The sequence below is a fragment of the Rattus norvegicus genome, chromosome 1, assembly GCF_036323735.1.
Source record: "Rattus norvegicus strain BN/NHsdMcwi chromosome 1, GRCr8, whole genome shotgun sequence".
NCBI lineage: Eukaryota > Metazoa > Chordata > Mammalia > Rodentia > Muridae > Rattus > Rattus norvegicus.
In genome coordinates this window covers 109,102,919-109,125,908 of record NC_086019.1, presented here as the reverse complement: position 1 = coordinate 109,125,908, position 22,990 = coordinate 109,102,919, and the positions used below count along the sequence as shown (strand labels likewise).

The 22,990-nt window shown below is 43.0% G+C and overlaps 2 protein-coding genes across 8 annotated transcripts in view; both read right to left on the bottom strand.

Moving 5' to 3' along the window:
* Nell1 (neural EGFL like 1) overlaps positions 1 to 22,990 on the bottom strand; it is an 864,397-nt gene that overhangs the window by 583,950 nt on the left and 257,457 nt on the right. For all 7 annotated transcript variants that reach the window (NM_031069.2, XM_063275221.1, XM_063275215.1 and 4 more), the window contains 1 exon segment: positions 14,912 to 15,011. In NM_031069.2, coding sequence (NP_112331.2) covers positions 14,912 to 15,011 — 100 coding nt within the window.
* Positions 495 to 9,523, bottom strand: LOC102557182 (60S ribosomal protein L31-like). The gene is made up of 3 exons (XM_039101471.2): positions 9,432 to 9,523; positions 8,897 to 8,991; positions 495 to 7,328 (listed from the first exon to the last, which is right to left on the bottom strand). Exons 1-3 carry the CDS (start codon positions 9,521 to 9,523, stop codon positions 6,922 to 6,924), a joined length of 594 nt encoding a protein of 197 aa, XP_038957399.1. The 3' UTR covers positions 495 to 6,921.

Here is a 22,990-nt window from a genome sequence, read left to right as displayed (position 1 = left end):
AATATAAAATACTTGAAACAGCTCCTGATATATACTGAAGACGTTGGAAATTGGTACCCATTCTCTTTGTGATGTTGATAACGGATGATGTCAGTGATGGGGATGGTCAGGATGATGAGAACGATGACTTTGCCAACAGTGGGTACTACAGTTTAAAATCAGACCACTGTTTCCTCAACTGCAAGTTATGAAAAGAAAAGAAAAACTCAAACTCAAACACATGACAGGTAATTGGAGGATGGACAGGGGCATTTTTATTTTGTATTATGAAAAGGAATCTGTATCTATACGATATTTATAGCTTCAAGTATACACACCATTAATGCCTTGTTCTGGATTATCTCTCCAACCCACGTGGCACCACAGAGTTGATCCCAGCAGACACCAACTAGACTCAGTATTCTAAGACATGTCTGAGCCCAGAAAATGAGGAATGAGTGGATGGAAAAATAATGAGAGAGGCACAGAAGCAAGTCTCGGGGATGTGGCTGACCGCTGGGAAACTGAGCTCCACAACAGCTGGCTGTCTTGTCCCCTTTCCTACAGATCCAGCTGGGTGGAGCTGAGAGGACAGGCAGCATAGCTTTGGGGTGTTAGCCTGCAGTCTCGGAATATCACTGCTCTGAACTGGGTGAATGTAAAGATTCAGTTGCTCCCCCTGCACTGGTGTGTGTGGCCACAGGCTGTATGAATATTGGTCTTCCTCTTCCATGCCTGACATAGGCAGACCCTGGGGATCCAGGCCAGGTCCAGATAACTCCCACAGCCGTGCACTTCTCTTGAATCATATACCCTCTGTGATGGCAAGATCTAATAAAAGGTCAAAGGTGCGACTACTTCCTGGGACATAAGAGAGTAAATCCATAGCCCTAGAGAAACTGACTGGATGCCAGTCACACTTACTAGGACTCACCAACCAGTGGCAGCCCCAACCAAAAGCAGAACATAGATTTAACCCTCAAAAACCTGGGAACTAACACCCGCTTGTAGCCAGACATCAAATGCTCACAGCGATTATTACAGCTAAAAGAAACTGATGTTTCAGGCTGGAGAGATGGCTCAGTGGTTAAGAGCACTGACTGCTCTTCTGGAGGTCCTGAGTTCAAATCCCAGCAACCACATGGTGGCTCACAACCATCTGTAATGGGATTCGATGCCCTCTTCTTGTGTGTCTGAAGACAGCTACAGTGTACTCATATACAATAAATGAACATTAAGAAGCAAACAAACAAACAAACTGATGTTTCTCCTGACCAAGGGGCAATTTTAGGCATCGTGGCTTCTCTGCAGGAGGAAATATCTGAAGCTCACTCCGTAAGTCAGTGTCTATCAGGCGTCTCACCATCGTGACACTTGAACCAATGCCACACATTCATCTCTTAGCATATGCATTCTGTGTCTAATTTCGTCATGTCGTACTTTATTCCCTAAAGTGAATACCACAGTCTGAAATAAAACCCTTCAAACATTGTCAACAGGCATCTAAACATCATTTTAGACTTCATAGAATATCTGATTATCATTTACCTACTATAAAGGTTTACAAATAAGCTTATAGTGTGGGAAACAGAAGGCTTTTCAATATGTCCATCTGGCAACTCTAAGTCCTCTGAGCGTAAGTTCAGCTTTCGTCCCTACACAATCCTAAGTTTATCCAGGTCTCTAACCAAAAGCTTTCTAAGGACTGGAGTGTACACCAGAGGGTGGGATGCTAGTCCGGCATTCATGAGGCCCTGGGTTTCCTTCCTCAGTGCCATGCAAACAGTGAACAGTGGAACACACCTGTGATCCCAGCACCTGGGACATGCAACCCGGAAGAACAAAGGTTCAAGCTCATCCTCAGCTACACCCCAAGTTCAAAGACAGCCTGGATTACCTAATTTTCAGTCTTGACAGATAAAGGTCTTGTATTGTACAGGTGTAGCTGTGTGGATGTGCGGCTCATAAGTGAGAGGTTTGATGGGCAGGGAAAACCTTAGTGGATAAACAAGTGAGTTAACAGACGAATTGATGCAATTCCACCACCACAAACAGTTCAGACTCCATTAGGCCATCCATCATATTTCCCCTTTAAACATTTTTATTAATGTTATTATTCCCAAACCACCAACTCCTCCTGTAGTAAGTAGAGAGTCAGATGAACTTTAGCAGCTGTGTGTGGTTGTGACTCAGCCTCAACACCCAGGTCAAAAACGCTGTTTCCCACTGCTAACCACCGTCGTTCATCAAGCACTACCTCAGCATCTTAGCTCACTGTCAGCTCAGAATCATAAATCCTCAGCTTACTCTCCATTTCTATAATCCTTCAAATGGCTTTGTCTTTCTTATCTGATGTCTGTGAACAGCATGCCGTTTAAGACACAGGCTTTCTTTTCTTAATATTTATTGTCAGTTGTCACCCAGTTCTTCTCCCTTTGCCCATGCATGTTCCAGTCAGACTTCAGGATGGTTATCAAGAAGGTCTAAAGTGTGATTCCACTCAAAAGCACCCTCTTGGTTACTATCAATTTTGTTCGATGTTTATTTATCTTTTAGTTCTTTATTCTTTTGTAATTTTGCCAACTACGTACGAAATACTTTAATTGTATTTACCCACCCATTTTCCTTTCTATCCCATTCTACTTCTACAAAAGCCCTTGGTCTTCCCACCAAGTGTCTTATGTGTGTGAGTACGTGAGTAAACCCACTGTATCCAATTAGGATCGTTTGCCTTAGCATGGTCACGGGTTATTTACTGGAGCACGGTCAGCTAAGCTGTAGCTATACTACTGAAGAAACTGACTCCCATCTCCCAGCAATTACTAACCACCAAGAGTATCTCAGGAAGGGGTGGGGCCTCACGGTCTTGTCCCCCAATCACAATTGATTGCTGGCAAGTAAGCCAGTACTATACTGGTAAATACAGATGCAGTGAACTCAGGTCTAGAAGACAGCCTGGTCCATGTTCTTCCTATCTCCCAGCTTTAACATCTTTGCCACTGCCAACTCTCCTGCAAGTTGTTCCCTCGGGGGAGGTTCTACAGATAACTTGTTTGGGGCTCAGCACTCCACAGTCCCTAATCTCAGCACTTTGGCCAGTTATGAGTCACCATCTTAACCACCGCACACTGCAGAGGGAAGGTCCTCTGACCACGGCTGAGAACAGTACTCATTATAGGGATAAACATAAATATTTAGAAGACAGTTTGATATTTGCATTTTACAAACACATCACCAGTAAGATCCCCCCATAAAGGCCTATGACCACTCCAGACATGTAAGGAAAGGGGAGCCCTCAACTCACTGTCATTGGGGGAGTAAATTGGTGTCACCACTGTGGAGATCAGTGTGGAGGTCTCTCAAAAAGCTAAAATAGAACGACCAGCTCATCAAGCTACATCGCTTCTGGGTATCTACCCAAAGATTGCCACAGAGATGCCAAGGCATTCATATTCCTATTCATTGCTGCTCTCTGCTCACAAAAGGGGGGTTTGGAATATCATTCAAAACTAAAGAAGTGCTAAAAAGCATTCTATGAAAACATACTATTTATAAGCTAATTTAAAAATATTTTTTTAAAGACAGAAAAGACTACTACAGTAAATAATGCCATCCCAAAAGCCATAGCTATTAAACAAATGCCCTACTGACATGTGTGGGATACCTCCCCATAAGCTGTTGGTCATAGAACCCCTGTTGGGACTCAAAATGGACAGAGTTTTGCTATTGCCTTTGGTGCCCACCAGAACCAAAGAGCCAGACTATACTTCTGAAGACATCATACACGTTGGCCATAAGCCTTAGAGAAATCAAGCTGGAAGGGAGCAGAATGCTGTTTCATAAGGCAAGGCGGTGCTGTGCAGGCGGCTGAAGACAGAGCGGCCATCAACAGCCTATACGCCATCAACTCTGTGAGCTACAACACCAACACACCAAGTAAGATGTGCCCACTCTGCAGCAATGGCATGGCTGTTATAAGGGGAAACAACTGCTTTAGATCAGAGACACGCTTCACCAGAAAGAAGCCATGCCTGGCATTCTAACTAAATCAAGGAAAAAAGCTAACGAATAAGTAAGTAAACAAACCACCGTTCAAGGATTTATTTTACCTTTTTTAATAAGTGGATTTTGAGTCTTTGAACCTTCTGAAATTAGTATGTAATGACATCTTTAATCGAGGATTTGTTCAAATGTCCAAACATCTTAAATATGAAGTCTGCTTTTCATTGACTTCTTCCACCACGTCTTCTAACATACAACGAGGCATGTTACACATATCGATTAAACCTTTGCAATAACCCTAAGATCACTATCCTCAATTTACAGGTTAGGGAGATGAGGCTAGGAGTGTGTATATCCAAAGTACACATGAATAAGTGACAGTCACAATCTGACTCGAAAGTTCGTGTTAGAACCACTGAGAAAATAATTCTCCTGACATTTAAATACCTGGGGACCTAAAGTGCCCCAGCAATATCCTCTCTAATGATGCATGTAGATTGTAATTATTCTTGGAGATATACATATATATATATGTATATCTCCAAGAATTATATATTTTTTCATTTAGGTCTGCCATTCTGTTCTATTCAGAAGTTAAATAAAATGCCAATCTTATGGACATGTGCTAAGAGTATCTACTTCTCCATGCAATATTGAGGAAACCACAGCCCCCTCTAGGAGCATAGAAAACAATGGGACTCTTGAGTATGCCTGACTTCACTTACGTTGTATCATTAAGAAGCATGCCACTCACTGCCCATAATGTTCCTCTCCATTCCAGCCTCGGGAGCACCTCACAGCTCACCAGTGAAAGCTGAACCTTTGATCACACTCAAACCTGAGTCTCACGGATTCTTCCCATTTATCTGGGGCACCGTCATCTACCCCAGCCAGAGAAATGGAAGTCATGTTAGCCTTCACCTCTGGTGAAGTACAAGGAAAGCACTCTAACACTGAGCCACACCTTGGTCCCTTCCTCCATAAATATATCATCAATTTATCTGCTTCCAGACCTCTCCACATCTGCAATAGTGAAAATCTCCCAACTCTACTATCCCCTCTTAAATGAAAACCATCTCATTGACCTTCCTATACCCTCTTGCCTTCTCTAATTTATTTTGCACAAGATGACATTCCTTCCCTCCCTTCAAAACCTTGCGAGGGCTTTTCATTTCAAAAACAAAATCCTGTCTGTCTTCTGTCTTCTCTCCATACTTTTAATTCTTTTATTATTTTTTATTTGTTGTTGCTGATCACCATTTTGGGTTTTTAATCTTGTTTTCTTTTGTTTTGTTTGTTCCTTTTTGAAGCATGTCCCTTAAACTCCAGGTTAGCCTCAAACACCTTGTGTGGTGGAGAATGATCCTAAGTGCTGTGGTGACAGCACCACCCTCAGTTCCTGCAGTGCTGGGAATTGAACCCAGAGCATTCTGTGTTTGAGGTAAACTCTTTACCAACTGAGAGAAACCCCTCTCCTCTCCTGTAGTATTCTGATCTTTATTTTTTTTAATTCAAGGACTTTGCAAAGCCATTCTCCCCCATAATAACTCAGCCTTCAGGTTAAGGTTAATTATATCCTACTCATTGGGCAATAGGGGATCTTGGTCAAAGGGGGCAATATTTCAGTTAAACAAAGAATAAAGTATGACCCTGTATTCCACACCATGAGGCTTACTGATGGTAACAATACATGTGGGAAAGTCCTGAAAATATTCATGGAAAAGTTCTCACTGAGCACACAAAAATGATGAGTAAGATAGTAAGTATGTGAGGTCATTGATACATTGATTAGAATGATTTAATAACTTTATAATGTATATACATGTCAAAATGTCATATTGTCAATCTAAGTCACACACATTTTTTGGCCAATTATACCTGAATAAAGCTCAATAATAGGTTTTTAAACAGAAAGAATTATAAATCAGTCTCCCCTTCACTCACATTCAGGCAAACATTTATTTCCCAAGTCTAAATTAAACACTATTATTCTCTCACAAGATCCTGTGACTTTGTTTGTAGCAGTTATCACAATGACTAATTATAAGATTATTTTTGCTTTTATTAGAGGATGCTTATCTCCCCACTAGAAGCTTCCCTCCATGAGAAAAAGGGCCACGTACATTTGCCTACCTCTGACTGAGACAATAGCCCAATGTACTGTAGGCATTCAGCCCATGCATATTCCATTACTCACTGAATCCTCATTGTCTTCTCAAGCTAGACTTGAAGGTGTTTTTAAGAGAAAATTAGTCTGGAGAGGTTAACAGCATCTCCTATGAAGACAGAACAAGTAGGTCATGGAAGAAATAGTTATAAACGCAAATATGACTCCTAGTTTTGCTTGCTGCCCATATGACGTGCCAGCCATCATTTCCAACATCAAGGGAAATTCAAGGAACACCAAGCCTGGCCTAGAGAAACCAACACACTGTCAGTCACTGGCACGTTCCAGTGGGTAAAACACCTGCCCCTTCCCAAGAAACCGAACCACGCTTCTTGCTTTAAGAAACACGCCATCATTTTTCACCGCCAGGAGACTGAACATCCGAAGGAAAAGAACTTGTCACTCAGCAGCATGGTACAGGTGGATGAAATCGCAGGATGAAAAGGGACCGATCTGGAGACTTCAAGTGGCTGAAATGAGCAACCGCTCTGAGAAAGACACAGGACCTGCTGGGACGCAGCTGAAAGTTTCGAGCAGGACGCATAACTGTGTTTAATTCCCAGCAAAGCGCCATCCGTCCAGCCAACAAAAACAAAGCATCTACCCAGTTACTGTGCTTAACAACGGAGGCATCACAAATACGACCAGGAACCCAAACACAAAGCAGCAAACGCCATGACATGTTCCAAGTAATTAATGAGGAAACATAAATGTTAGGGGTATCACACTTTTCTTTTGGAGGCAGTTCTGTAACTTTATTTGACATTCAGCAGTTAGTTCTCATCCACATTGACGGTCTGTAGATTTCTGAATGTGTTAACAGGCACGTAAGTTACCCGTGTGTAGAGCTTGTCTGGTGAATCCTCATCCTCATTATGCTTTCTGGACAAGTGTACTCGGATGCGGTATGGAACATTCCTTGTTCCCTTGGCCCAGACAGCTTTACTGAGCCTGGTGTCTGTGCGCACATCTGGAGTCCCCATCTCCTTCATGGCAAATTTCCGAATTTCTTTGAGAGCCCAAGGAGCACGCTTCTTGAAGCCCACGCCATGGATGCGCTTGTGAATGTTGATGGTGTACTCTTGGGTCACCACCTCGTTAAGGGCAGAACGGCCCTTCTTCTCTCCACCCTTCTTTGCAGGAGCCACTCTTCCGGGCCCAAGTTGGGTATCACACTTTTCTTACAGAGAGGTGGAAAATCTGGACTCACTCTGTGGCCCAACATCTGCAACAAAAACACTAGCAAGCCAATCTGGTTTCTTTTAAACTGTTTTCCTTCATTACAGTGAAGCTCTCATACTGCCGCTGTCTAAATGTCTCTCTCTCTCTCTCCCTCCCTCTCTCTCTCTCTCTCTCTCTCTCTCTCTCTCTCTCTCTCTCTCTCTCTCTTTCTCTCTTCATAATTATGATAACACTATTCATTTATCTTGCTTCACCTCTTGCTTATGCCCCCCCAAATGATGGACAGCATCTGTGTGCTTTGTTCTGTGACTTTATCTACAATAAAGACAGAACAGACCTGACCCCAGGCTTTGCTGAGATGGCTAAAGACTGACTCCATTAAAACAATGGTTTTCAACCTTGCTAATTCTGCACCTTTAATACAGCTCCTCATGTTGTAGGACTCCCGGTCATAAAATTATTTTGCTGCTACTTCATAACTGTAATTTTGCTACAATAATGTTATGTTTCCTGGTGGTTTTAGGTGACACTTGTGAATGAGTTGTTGGAACCCCCGAAAGGATCATGACCCATAGGTAGAGGACTAACTGCCATAGAGAAATGCCTAACTTGTCCCAGGTCCTCTGCGTACCTGTATATTCAGAACACACATTCCAAACCCCACTACACTAAGTCAAATTTCAGGAAGTCTAGAGCTCTCCCATTCCCAACTACCTACCCAACCTTGTAATTCACACAAAGAGCGATGGTGTGCTGGTCTATGTGCCTCAGAGCAAGAGTCAGCACCATCCATCAATTGGTTAAAAGAGATGCTTTATGGGACTTGAGGGTCCTTAAGGGACCCCACAACCAGAATACATGTCACGAGAGAAACAAGAGCTCTGGAGGATGAAAAGATCCCCTTAGCTTTTTGTGGACACACCACAACAGGACTATCAAAGGAGAGGGGGCTCCATGTCCTCACAGATTCTGTCTTGAAAGCACTTGGTCCCTTCTGAAATCATCAACATTTAACCGTTTCCATGTCCAAGGCAGCCCAGCCCTAGTTTCCAGTCTTCCCTCTGGACCAATGGACCTCATTCTGGGCAAGTCAGAGACATTCACCCAATAGAGCACTTCCCTGGGCACTGAATTTCTGTCTTCTCTAGACAAGTTATCCTTCAAATTCCTCTGCCCATAGCACAGCATTGCAGCCCTGCCTTCATGGTCCATGTTTGCTCATGTCTGCAGAGTTTCGATCTGACCCATCTGTCAACATACAGAGAACAACCCCCTGCCATGAAACCCTGCCAGTTCTTCTGTGTGTACGCAAGCCCACATGCTCACTAAATGCCTCCTTTCCAAATAGCTTTTCACCTCTAATACCCTGAAGTCAGCTCTCGAAGACTGTTTCAATTATAAACCCACCTGAAATGATCAGGAAGTGTGGGAATGAAAGCTTGTGTGATAACAGGATTCTTTGGGAGGATTTAATTGAAGAGCATAAAATCTTAAATAGTCCAAATAATCTCAGCTAATTTCAGTCCAGGCCAGATGACAAGGCAAGTGAGCATGAATTAAAATTACCGATAAACACATTTGGAACAGATGTCAGGAAGAACTTTCTTCCAACACCCAAAGTCATAAACATGAAGCGAAACCTTCCAAAGTCGTTGGCGATGCTGAAGATACAATTAGAGCTGGTTATGAGGGAAATAAAACTCTGAGGAGTGTGTTGAAGGTGCCAGGATGGGCCGAACGATCGGTGTGCTTTCCTGGAGCAGTCTTGAAAATGCACGGTCAAGATTATTAGCTCATTGTTGTTGCTGTTGTTTTGTTGTTGTTGTTGTTGCTGCTGCTGCTGCTGCTGTTGTTGTTGTTATTCAGCCTTTAACTAAGAGTACCAGAAATCCATGGGCAAAAGTTCCTGCTGGGTCTACATTCAGTCCTTCATTGCCTTCTTCCAGGAAGAGGCATAGCTGTCACTCTACTGTCCACTCTGCCTCTCCACCTAGTGACCACACACTCTAAGTTGACAGTCCTCCGCTACAGCCATTACCTTATTACAGCCATAAACAATTTTTCACAGGTGTTTCTGAGGCATAAGGGGAAAAAAAGGCACCAGTGGTCAGTCAGGGCTGCTCCGAGTGCTACACAGGTGACTGAGGTCTGCAGAACTAGCAACAGCACAGAGGCCCCAACTGTGCCCATCATGTTTGATCCTATGGGCGTGTCTTCCTTAACTTCCTGTGGTTCTTTTCCTAGGTCTGTCTCAGCTGCAGCAAGATGCAGTCCGTCCACTCAATTCACAGGATTGCAGCATTTAACAAACCCAGGACTTGAAATCAGCAAGGTGTCCAAGCTCCTGGCCTAAATTCTAGGTCAGATGATGTGCTGAACACTACGGATCACAACACACTGTCATGCTTCCCTGTAACTTCTCAGATTCAAATTCTACACAGACAAAGCCCTCAATGTAAAACAAAGGTCTAAGGTCTGTATCCTTCATCTTGATTTGTCACTGTGGTGGTAGCAGACATAAAATAAAATGCATATCACTAATTTGATAAAAATAATGTTATGGCCAAACAAATGAGCTGCAAGTTGGAAACCTAAGTTACAACTCAGAAAAAAATGTTTTTTAAATACTACTGTATTCATGGAATATCTAGAGAAGATTATCCAGTGCTGAAAATGGTATCATTTAAAATCTTGAATGTAAAAATCACAGAACATCCCCCCCATAATCAGAAAATCTGCCTGTCCCTTATATTAGATACATAATGCATGATCATTTAAAGCAATGTTATTTTAAATTGAATATTGTTATGGTCATCACTTAAACATGTATCTGGAAAAGGAGGACAGCTCTCTCCAAAGCCCAGACTATGCCTCTTGGATAGGTGGTCTAACAGAGTTTTAACAAACATAAATCTTGAAAAATGTCAAATTCCCAAAGCACAAGAACAACAGCTTTGATTCAAACTTCCAAGCAATGACATCTCAGGCAACATCCCTCAGTATACAGACCTGACTGACACTCTCAGTGAGACAGAGATGGTGAAAACATTCACTGGAAGCCCCTCTAGGTAAGTGTATAGAGAATACTGCCACTTGGGTTTCCATGATCAGTCACTCCAGGGAACCAGAAGACATGTGGCCACAATTTCTACAGAGCCAACTCCAGACATAATACACTTCATTTCATCACACCTCACGGGTCTATTTGGATGCCTGCAGGAAATCTCAGTCCACAAAGCAAACAAGGTAACCTTCCCATATGCAGGATAAAAGCTGATTTTATATGGTACTGGAGAAATGGCTCGGCAGTTGAGACCACTGTCTGCCCGTGCAGATGACCCAGGATCAATTCCTAAGACTAGATGATGGTTCACAACTGACTATAACTCCAGTTTTAGGGATTCTGATGCCCTATTCTGGCCTGTGTAGGCAATGCATGTATATGGTGCACAGATATACATGCAGGTAATACTACTACACGCAAAATAAATCTCTTTATTTTAATTAATTTACGTAGATATTGACTAGTTTCTGCCTTTGTTTGCTTCATGTTTTAAGGAAGTTGGATAAGAAAAACTGAATTCTTTGCCTTAAACAAAGTCCCTGAAATCTATGCCTTGTTAAAAAGGTAGTAGTTTAGGCCTCTCTTCATCTAAGACCCCACCCAGAAAACATGAACCTAGGGGGAAAGATGAAAAACAGTGAATGACACAGGGAGAAGCATGTTTCTCTCAGAACTGTGTGAGATTACTGTGCCACCTCTAAATGATCCCTTACGGAATAAATTAGAACTCAGAGAAACTGAGTCAGATTCACAGTGAGTGTGGTTCAGGACCACAGATGTTGCGCTCAACTGGAAAGATCATTTAAGCTGTAGGGCTTTGTAGGGATATCATAGAACTTATCCTGATGATGATCTTCCATTTTGTGGATACATGATGTGTTACCAGGACCAAAGACATGGGCAAGTAGGCTCCTATTCTGGGACTCTGGGCTCCTGTCCTCAAGAGGAGGACATAATGACAGTGGGGGGGGGTGCTGCAAAGGTCCTTGGTCAAATATAATGATTTTATTTCTGGAACACTATTAGTGAATATGGCTAGCCTCTGTGCTGGAGCAGTGGGGATGGAGGGGTGGTATAAGGCAGGAGGGGATAGAAATGAGTTAAATGTCAGATGACCCGAGCTAAGCATTAGACCACTGGATTGCTTTTTTCTTAACTCAAAAGCATCAAAGTTCAGTCAGAAAGGATCTAGTTAACTGAGTATTTGACAATGTAAGGGGTTTGGGATAGAGACAGACTCTAAAGAATAGCTATTATTATTATTATTATTATTATTATTATTATTATTATTAGCATTTTTAGTATGAAGAAAATTGTAATAAGATTTAAGAGAAAAGTCTTGAGAGCAGAGAAGCTATAAATCTCCAGAGCTGCCCAGGGGGAAGGAATAGAAGACAGAGGAGAAAAGGTCATGAGTGCAGCCTGCAGGAAGGTCAGCGTCTTGGCAACCAGGAGCCACGTAGTGGTGCAGCAAAGAAAGAAGTCCAAAGTACTTATTAGGGAAAGCTTGCTTAAAGCAGAGACAGTTGGCAAAAACAAGCTACCCTTTCCAGGGTGATTCAGGACAGTGGGCAGACTTGTAAAGGCAAGTGGCCAGTATCTGTAAGATACTGCAATGTAGGCAGGAATTCTGGGAATGAGAGGTACAGTGTGTCCTTAGAGACTAGTTAGTCCACCTACTTCTTTGAACTATGTTCCTCAGGGTGGTTCCTAGGCTAGGTGACTGACCCGCCCTGCTGGAATGTGAGGTCTCCACCCAAGCCAAACATTGGCCAGATTCCCCTTAATGGAACCTTACTGCTGAATAACTCACTAGATTATTAGCTTTTATGGTTTTTGAATCAATTCTAGATTCTCCTAATCCGACTAATTCTCCCTGAGTGAAAACTTCGAAGAAGAAATGCTTGAGCTGACATTGGAAGACAGAAGACGAAATTTGGTAAAGAAGGGAATTCCAGAAACAAGAAATGAGGCAAGTTCTGACCCACACATTAATTAGCAATCAGGTGTCACACAGCTGTGCGCAGGTTAAATAAAATGTCAAGAGAGGGGCCAAAGAGATGGTTCAATGATTAAGAGCACTGGCTCTTCCTGCGAAGGACCCAACCTCAGTTCCCAGCCCCCACCCAGCAGCTTACAAACATCTATAGCTATAGTTTCAGGGAACCCAACACCTTCTTCCCCCTTCTGTAGGCAATAGGCATGTTCACGGTCCACACACATATATGCCACCCAAATACTTGTACACATAAATAAAATAGATAAATCTAAAACGGTAATTTTTCAAAAGATAGAAATTTTAAGTCTGAAGAAGTGAAAGCACAGAGGGATTAATGTGTCATGCTTCCCAAGAAACCCCACACTGCCTCTTTTCTGAATGAAGACTCTAGTTCTTATGGGAGATTAGAATTGAGAACACAAAAGAAACTCTCACCCATACAAGCATTTCCAAAGGAAACCCTCACCCTCTTCCTCCAGGTACTTCATAGCAGAGCAGAGAGCACACATGGAAGGAAAGCCCTCGGCTCCACTGTGAAGACTTTGTCCTCGGTGAAGTCTGCCCTCTGCCTCTTGTTCCTCTACACCTGAATCAGGTTCCCATAGTGATCCCGGTGGGAGCTCCGTATGCCTGTGGGAGCCCCCCAGCAGCCCTGCTGATGAAGTGTGTGAACTCTAGACAAGCAAAGGCAGAGGCAGAAACACCTATTGCAAACTGGGTCAGGACAACGAAATTCCTCCTGAGTTTCTGTGCCCTAATCAATGCTTCTGCTCTAATGAGACCATTAATCAGGAAGGATCTGCATAAACAGAGGCCCACTTGGCACCTCAACAAATAACTAGTGATGGATTTTGCATTAAATTATAAGACCTACCTAACAACCTTATTGGTTCCCAATAAATGCATCTCTCTGAAATTTCAACTCAGTATTTGGGTACGTCTAAGATCTCCCAGCTACAAATAAGCCGCTAGTCACATGTTCAACAGTTCTTCCCTCTGAAAAGAGACACACCCCCAGGAGGTTATGACTCAGAACATTCTAGAAGTTACCTAAATCCACAAGGCTCAAAAACTCATGAAACTTCACAGACTTAGACAGCTCGGGAAAAGCGGCCCCCTCAGCCATGCACCTGTGGGTGACCCATCAGCCATGCTTCTACAGGGTGGAAGTGCTTCTTCAGGCTGTCTTCAATGCCCTATCCAGACTGGGAAGACGTCTGTGTTCAACACTCCAGAGAAACAACATGGAGAGCAGAGGTAGATGAGTCAAGGCTGGTACTCAGATGGCAGCGTTATCATGTCCCTGATTCTATAAACTTTTTTTTTTAGAGCAATGAGATTTTATATAGCAGAAAGAACTCTCTCCTGACCAACCACTGAGAGTAATCACAACTTCAGATGGGAACGCATCATAATAATGTACATTTTCCATATGAATCAGAAGGTGCTGGGTATGGAGTCAGCCATCAGGACCTGAGCCCAGGCGTTCCTAGAAATAGCTTTGGATATAGCTGTGCCCACTCACATACCTACACCCCAGCTTCCTTTTGTGTGCAGCAGCAGAGGTAAGGAGATGGAATAGAAAACTAGCCTGCTAAAGCTAAAATATTCACTTTGTAGCTCTTTATAGTAAGAAAAATGTTGCAAACCCTTTCTAGCATAAAAAGAGGAAGAGGAGGAAGAGGAGGAGGGGGAGGAGGAGGAAGAGGAGGAGGAGGAGGAGGAGGGGGAGAAGGAAGAGGAGGAAGGTTAAGTATCAAATGACCTGAGTTAATCTGTTAGACTCTGAGTGTTTCTTAACTCAGAAAGCACCAAAATTCAGTTAGGGAGGCTCCAGGTTAGTATTATAGAATGTGAGGGGCTTGAGACAGGCACAGCTATGAAATGGTGGCTATAACTTTTTAACTGGATTCGCAAGTTAAGATTTTTAATAAATCCTAGGCTCTCCGGACCCACCTAATTCTCCCTGAATGAGAACTTCAATTCATGAACTAACAACTGAAGACATAAGAATAAATTTGGAAAAGAAAGAGGATGCAGAAAGAGAAAGCAATTCCCGCCTTGAGAATTAACTAGCAGGCGGGCACTTATGTGAGGTTTTGAGTCATTCTGTGTGAGAACTGGCCTGGTGGATGAGGCAGGGAGGAACGCTGCTCAGCCCCACCCAGGAAGAAAATGTAATAATGACGGTAATGATTGTTATTACAGGAACTACCATTTGCTTTAATATAAAAACTACTGCTGCTTATTGGATGTCTGTCGCATGCTGGGCCTTCTGCTCCGTGCCTATGCATTTTCCCATTTAATCTTCACAGCAGTCTTATGAGGAGGATACTATTATTATCCTCAGTTTACAATTGAAGAGACAAACTCAGGGAAAGGAAGATGGGCTCTCCAAGCCTCTGAAATGAGGGTGGAGTGAACATGGCAAGCTCACACCACTGTTCATCAAACCTTCACGCCCATCACCAGCCCCACCCGAAGCCACTTGCCACGCCCACTCGCCACCCCCACTCACCTGGGCAGACCCTGCAGCACTGATTCTCTGGAAGAATATGATCCTTTGCTGAGCAGTTCAAAGGAGGGCAAGCTTCTGTGATTTTTACCAAGACTCCACCCTAGAAGCCAAATACCAGGAGTTAGTTCATATGGAGAGCCCATCGCAGTAGCTTCTAATGTTCCTTATTATCAGCTTGCAGAGGTAACCACCCAGATGCTAAGAGCATCCTTGGGAATTCCACTGAGAAGAACAATCTTTGCAAGTCAAATTGATGAGTCCAGGGAGAGATATCAGGTTTCCTTTCTATATCAAAACAGCCTGGGTTTCTACAAGTGCCATTCCTTTTCTTTTAAGTCTCTCTTTTTTTTAATGCAAAGAGATGCCCACAGGGATGTGCTGATCATTTCCAACAGCTGACTGCTGAGTATGGCAGCATCCTGTGTCAGATACTGAGTTCTCTGCTGGAAAACGCAACAGTTCACGTTGTGCAAGCCATGCTGTATACAATAGGCTTCTGTGAAGCAATCCCAGCTTCCACAGGTCACAGCCTTGTCACCAGACATCAACAGGGTGACTTCCTAGTTCTCAGTGAACTTACGATCAGGTGAAATGACATACATAATTCCTAAACTAGGAACACTAATACAGTACAGAAATTCATTTTAAAGTGTGCTCTGATAAAGGCAACGTAGTGTGCTACAGAGAGTAGTTAGCTCTGCCCAGGCAGGGAGAAATTACGAAGGGGTCTTGTTGGAAAGAACTTGACTAATTGTATAAAGAAAGAGACTTCATGGGTCAAGACAGAAGACAACACACATGGGCATCAGTGAGCATTAGTCAGATGAAAATTAGATTTCCTCTGGCTGTAAATAACACAAGTTACAACAACGCTGTTAAATATTCAGCTGTCGTACACTCTTGGCCTCACTGATCTAAGGTCCTCTCAATTGGCGTGAGTGGTGTCTGCATTTAGTTTTATGCTGAATTTTTAAAATAAGCCCATTACTCTCTTTTAAAAGCTTGAAGAGACTCTTACTTTATCTAATGCAGTTAGATTTTTCTCTCCCATTCTTTGCAGGGTATTTAAGACAGTCAAGAAGGGGAGTCTCGGTTTACGACAAAAGTCAGTCCAAGGTGGGCAGGAAGGCAGGACAGAACTGCACAGCCACGTGGATAGGAGAGACAGACACTGTGTTCCATGTTTCCAAGAGAGACTCACTGTTCCTCTGACCACCCCACACCCTTCTCAGTTCTCTGGTTTGGCAGAAGGGACACTAATTTCTAGGAAAGAGACCAGTCAGCACATCAAGTGCCAAATAGAAATGCAAGACACGAGGCTCCTGCTTTGGTACTACCTACCATGCTGGTAGCAGAAAGTGAGCCACGGGGATCAGCTAGTTGCCTTCTGGTAGGTTGTCTGCAGCAAGCCATACTCTTCCTTCTTAAACTTGCCCACCCAGCCAGCCTTGTTCCTACCAAGGCATTCTCTCTCATATTCCATCCACCCCCATCTGGTGCTCTTCCTAAATGCCATGAGAGACTGGCCCTAGACTCAACAACTGACCCTGTTACCTTCAGTTCTCTTTCCCAGCCAGATTCTAGCCTCACTTCTCATGTGGCTGTCAGTGGTCAGAGTCAGGGCTAAGACAGCTGTGGACATCTGAGACAAACCAATTATTCCAAGGCAACAGAGGCTAAGGCCCTTGCTCTCTGGAACCGCAGTGCATGAAAACGGAAGTGGATGACTTACTATCAACCCCGATCCTACCATCCCACAGAAACATACAGGTTCTGGTGCACTGCCTCCCACATAGATTTGGAAAAAAAAAAACAAACCAACTGGTAAACACTTTTTATCCAAACGCTGCTCCCATCCCCAAGTCCTGAATGCTTTTCTAGCACCCTGATGTTGGCTCACCTCTGACAGAGGGCGCAGCTGGAAGCTACCTTCAAGTTCTACACCCCCATTTCCACGGCCCAAAGCCCGTGGCTGACTGGTATGTGAGGCCTACATCTACAACAGGAACCGTCTCTGAGGTATGCTTTAAGTTCCACATCGCCCAGTAGGCTCCAGCTACATGTGACCTTTCACCTGAATTCTTTCTTTGCTCAGGTTCTTCCCATCCCCCACCTGACGCATCCACCATCTAATGGGCCCTACTGGGAGCGATTCCTGAACAGGTCACTCCTTAGTTGCAGAGTCGGCTTCTTGGATTACCCAAATTAGGACAATTAATGTGGCTCACTATTTCATTAAAGCTGTTATCAAGGTGAACTCCTCTCTGAGCGGTCAGATTCGAGATGATTCCCAGTTACTTCCTTGTATCTTTCCTATGAATCTAAAATTCTGCAGCATGGATATATATTATCCATCCTCTGCACTGACTTCTGTTAGTGGAAAAACACAATTATTCCACTTTTCCTATTTTAGAGGTACGAAACTGCTCAGTGCTCAAATGCATGTGTATATTTGTTGTTGCTGCTAAAGAACACTTTGAATGCCACAGAAGACGTCTTAAAAGTGTTCGTTCGTGTTGTTTTCTTTCCACAAAAGGAGTTTGCTCTAGCTACTGATTACATCAGCTAACGGTTCTTTTTAAGAATTTTTCCCGTGACATGTATTCACTCAGAGAGCACGAGTGTGCCAGAGCATCCAGGTAGAGGTCAGAGAACAAGGTGCCAAAGTCAGTTCTCCCCTCCCACCAGCTCTGCTACGGGGACTGAACTCAGGTAGCCACACTTGGTCGCAGGTTCTTTTACCTGCTGAGCCATCTCAATGACCCAAAGTTGAGAATTCTAATCAACCCTTCCTATATTTAATAAATAAGACCCAATTCCAAAGCTTAAATCGAGACAAAACTACTGGTGTGGTTTTAAAATAACCTAAACTGTCTTCATTGTTGTAGAAGTACATCCACATCCATTAGCCCAGGGAGAAACGCTTTTCAACTCTAGTTTGAAAATTACTGCCAGTAAAAAGTAATCTGCCATTACTTTTTAAATCTTCCCGATTGTTGTACGTTGTGACCTCTGCACTGGGTTCTGTGTTAGTGGGGAAACACAGTTATTCCACGTTTCCCATTTTAGAGTAACTAACCTGCTCAGTGCTCAAACGTAAACATCCCAAGTCCTACACAAATCATCTCGCCAGGCTCTGACTTGAATTTCTAACGACATATACACATCTGCAAGTTGAAAACTGCCACTGTGCTGAAGAAATGTTCCAGAAAAGTTGATAATTGGGCAAATGGAAGCAAGACTGTTAGGAGAGTTCCTCAACTTGGTTTAAAAATAATGTTGGGGGCTTGCTGTGAGAGCACGTCTCCTAGGAATGTCAGAAGCCGCGCCCATAAGGTCTCACCACTATGACTGCCTAAGGAGGATCCCAATAAGGACAACGCCAGTAAACATGCCACAGTGGATGGAGGAAATCCCACAGGGTTTTGATTCTACCTGAAGACTCACATAACTAAGGAGTGCAGAGAGCAGAAGAGAGATAGTCCCCTCTACAGAAGAGGACGGCATTGTTTATCCAATGCCAAATGGTCAGCCCTGACAACACACATACAAGTAACATTACACAGACTGAGTAGGTTATATTAAGGAATATATATGTATATGTATGTATACACACACACATGCAATAATAATTGATTAAAAAGAGAACATGGACTTGAAAGAGATCAAGGAAGGGTATATTGAGGCAGTCTGAAGGGGAGAAAGGAAAGGAAGAAATCTTTCTATTATAGTCTTAAATTTTTAAAAGGTTAAAAAATAAATAAGTAAAAAGGAAAGAGACAGTCTGGAAAATAATATGGTGGGCTGAAGAGACAGCTCAGTGGTTGCAAGCTTATGATATTCTTGCAGGAACCAGAGTTTGGTTGCCAGAATCCACACTACATGGTTGACAACTTCCTCTAACTTCAGATCCAGCTCCAAGAGATTAAACACCTCTGGCCTCTGAGTGTAGCTGTCCCTCACAGGCATAGGCACACAGAGACACATTAACATTGACTAGCACATAAAAATTAAAATGAAGGTTGTCTCTTATTCAAGTCCATAAAACAGAAATGGGTAGAGAACCAGGTTGCCTTTCATTGACAGGGGTTCTGCATCTCGGCCAAAGAACACAATCATTACTTGAGCAAGTGTATCCTCTATTTACTCAAGAGAGTATGTGTATCACTCAGGGTGTCTTGGGGAGAAATTAATCTATTGCATACAACAGAAGCCATAGAGTGCTGTGGTTTAAACACTGAGGCAGACCAGTGCCATCCACACCCACTATCCTCTATCCTCACTGACCATATTCATGAAATGGGCCTCCACATTCTTCTATGGCCTTATATAGAACTTTCCTTTGTTGATAAATCAGTGTGTCCTATCCTGATTTATCTTCTGTTACACTGAAAGGTAATTATTCATCAGTGCTAGTCAATGTTGATGGTCAATTTGACACGATCTCTACTGTTTGATCTTAAGTGAATCTAGAGCCACTTATGAGAAAAGCATCCAGGAGTGCTTAGGATTATCTAGATTAGATGGACTGTCAGAAGACCTAACCTAACTTAAGGGAACACCATTCCCTGGGTGACTGAATTAGGAGAAAGTGGCCTATGCCAGCATTTACCTCTCTCTGCCTCCTGACTGCAGGTTCAATATGCCTCCACCCCTAGCTGTCATGATTTCCCACCATGGTAAGTCTAGAGGGAACACTAAAGATCAAGCAGAAAGGATGGAGCTAGAGGATGAAGAGGCGGGCCACAAAAAGACATGGTCATTGCACTCTTCAGCTCTGTGCAGCTGTAGCTACTTGTGCAGGAAGAAGACCTGCACAAGACTAGACCCATCGACATTTCATCAGGGATGGGGAAGAGAGCCATGAGGACCCACCCATCACTGAGGGACTATTGACACCTACAGTTCATGGGGGAGGGATGTTATTTTCTTCAATGCTGTACCCACTGATAAGTTACCCCTCACTCCATCAATAACTCCTCACCCATGCTCATGCAAGCAACCCTAATTCAACTCTGTGATTCCTACACACACTGAAAAGAAATTAAAGTAGGGGGTAGAATTTTTTCAAAAGAAGAATGTTATCAATAGATCAGAGTTAGGGAACTGGGACTGAAAATGGACAGAACTCATGGTATACATGTGTGAAACTTAAAGCATAAAAATTAAAATATTTTTAATCTATGAACAACAACAACAACCCTTTTCCCTTCGTCTCCCTTCAATGGCTTCCACCAGAGTATTTTATCATAATGAAAAAGGAAATGAACATACTACCTCTCTAAAACTCAAAACCAAGAACTATTACAAGTAATTCAAAGCCTGAGACCAGAAAAGCTAAGAATGTGTATTACACAGCTATTCACAAAGGCTGACTCCAGCTAGCTCCCCTGCCCGTCTGAATCCTGACTGCCACATCTGTGTAGTACATACCTTGTAGGGTTATTATGATGCCTAAATGTGCTAGTGTTTTAACTATCTTAGGTAATACTCAAAAAGTAGTAAGTACAAAAGGAATGTTAAATGTTATTGTAAATGACTCAATTCTCTGTGGACAGAATAACTCATAAGTACTTTCCAAAACAGGGTGAAATTATTCCTATGAATACACATAAACTGTATGTGCACGCACACATACACACAAACATACGAATGCACATACAGTTTACAAAAAGAGTTCTCTGGACCAATTTCTTTCTAACTCATCAATCCTAAACATTGGAATAATGAACCAAAGTATAGAAGTATCTGTTTTATCCCAGTAGGCTACTCAGATAAGGCACCATTTCATCCCATGCCCATTTAGTCTACATGTCTCAAATGTATCTACTCTGATCTTCTCTGTTGACAAGGATCTAGTCACAAAGGAGAGAGTCACCCAAGGCCTCTGCTCAAAATGCAAAAGGGAATAGGTTTAATGAATGTCTGTCCTGTGGCTTATGCTGTGATCACAGCAGAGTAGGTAGAATTGCCTTTAATCACCCCATCTTTCCCTGGGATGGAAAATAGGAGAGAAAACCAAAGGCAGAATCTAAATTCATTGTCCTCCCCAGAAGGGAACCTAGTTACGGAGACCATACCATCTTTAATTATACTCAAGGAAGGTGGACAAGGCCATGTGAGATAAGAACAATGAAAACAACTCATGTTCACTGAAGATTTAGTGCCAAGCACCACATTTTCTCCTCCTCCGTGTACTCAACGTCCCCATTCTGATATGCCTGTCTTAGGTTGGAAATCATGCCATCTCCCAGGCCTGGAAGCTTCTTAGTTGATAAAGAAATGAAAAAGTCCTCACTGCCATCTCATCTCCACCTTTCCTTTAATCCTGGCAAAAGAGATCCACATCCAGCATCTACTGATACAGAGATACCAGTCCCAGAGTCATTCAGTTGCTGTGACAAACGCTTAGCCAAAAGCAACATGGTGGAGGGAAGGGCTTGCTCATGTGGTTCACAGCTCCATGTTATCAGCCATCACTGCAGAAAAGTCAAGGCAGGAGCTTAAAGTACCACAACCACAGTCAAGAGCAGAAGGAGAGAGAAGTGTAACCCATGCCACCTGCTTGCTGGCTTCTGTGCTCAGCCAGCTTTACACACTCCTAACAGTTCAGGGCCTAGCACAAGAAACGGTGCTGCCCACAAGGGGCTGGGACAATTAGCAAACAATCCCCACAGACATACGCATAGGCCAACCTCATCTAGATAATTTATCAACTAAGGGTTTCTCCTGAGTGATTCTAGGTTATACACATTGATGTTGACAACTAATCATCATACTACCACACCTGTGTAATCACCAAACTAGCTGGACCAACACAGTCTCTGCCATGTGCGATGCCACACAGGAAGGGGTAGTGAGGAACATAAAGATGAAATTCAAGGGCATCAACCCTTAGAAGATGCTGCCGGTAAGAGAAGGAAACAGGGGGCTGGGGATTTAGCTCAGTGGTAGAGCGCTTACCTAGGAAGCGCAAGGCCCTGGGTTCGGTCCCCAGCTCCAGAAAAAAAAAGAACCAAAAAAAAAAAAAAAAGAGAAGGAAACAAGAGAAAACCTTTTCCCCTAAGCCCCATAAAAGAAGAGATTTGGGCTCTTCTTCCATTGGTATCTCTCTGAATGCCAGTAAGTCTCTAAAAACTTTGTTCTGTTCAATGTTTAAAATATTTTCTTCCTTTTCCCTTGGGATGTGATGAAAAGAAAGGAAATAAGTGAAAAAGCATTTTAAAAGATGTCTGCTCAAGACAGGGCAGTTCACTCGGCATCTCTCGCAATGCCTCACAAACTCAACCTTGGTCTGTGGCCACATTTTCTGTTCTTCCTTTCCCTCCCATCTCTTCCTGTCTGCCCCTTCCTCCTGTGCTGTCCCAGCTCCTCATCACTAACAAAGAATGCATAAGTAAAGCATTAACTCAAAAGACCTGTGCCTCAAGTTTTGATCTCCAGGACCCTAAATCAAATGGGTAAGCAGTACTTTTCCTTTGCTGTCTTCTCTGTTAATGTTGGCTAGGAGAGAGATGTCTGGTCAGGCAGCTGGAGCAACTTTTGTAATTGACATTTGTCTGCATCCTCAAGGATGCATCGAGCGAGGTGGGAAAGAGGAAAAATGGAAAGGCAGAAGAACTCTAACTTCATCTTCTGCTTCCACTCTCTCCCAATTGGCTCTTACTAAGAACCAACAAAGGGAATCTGGACTTCAGTCCATGTAACTACAGACATTTGGTCTGTCGACATGATGCCACTCTGTCAGAGCAAACAAACTTACTCTCATACCTTCCAGAGATCAAAACTAAGATCACTGGGTGGAGGTTACAGAAAGGTGGATTTTCACCAAATCAAAGGAATTTGCTGGTTACTAATGATTTCTAACAAGGAAATGAACTACTCGATGTGTTAATAAATGCCAATCAAGGTATGGGAAAGTGGACATGGCTATTTTCACAGAAAACTATATCAGATTCTCTTCTGTGACAGTTGGTCTCTAAGGACTTACATTCCTGGTATCCATGCCCTCTCACCATCCTCCTGGATGATAAATCTGAAGCAGTCAAATACAAGTAATATAATTAAGAGGAAATGATG

Bases quoted from the DNA above. Each gene is read 5' to 3' on its own strand.
- LOC102557182 (XM_039101471.2), bottom strand. From the start codon at position 9,523: ATGATGGGCACAGTTGGGGCCTCTGTGCTGTTGCTAGTTCTGCAGACC. The intron at 8,992-9,431 runs GTGCCTTTTTTT...TTGTATCTTCAG, and splicing joins GCAGCCCTGACTGACCACTG to CATCGCCAACGACTTTGGAA. The intron at 7,329-8,896 runs GTAATTTTAATT...CCTCTCTGTAAG, and splicing joins TGTTCCAAATGTGTTTATCG to AAAAGTGTGATACCCAACTT.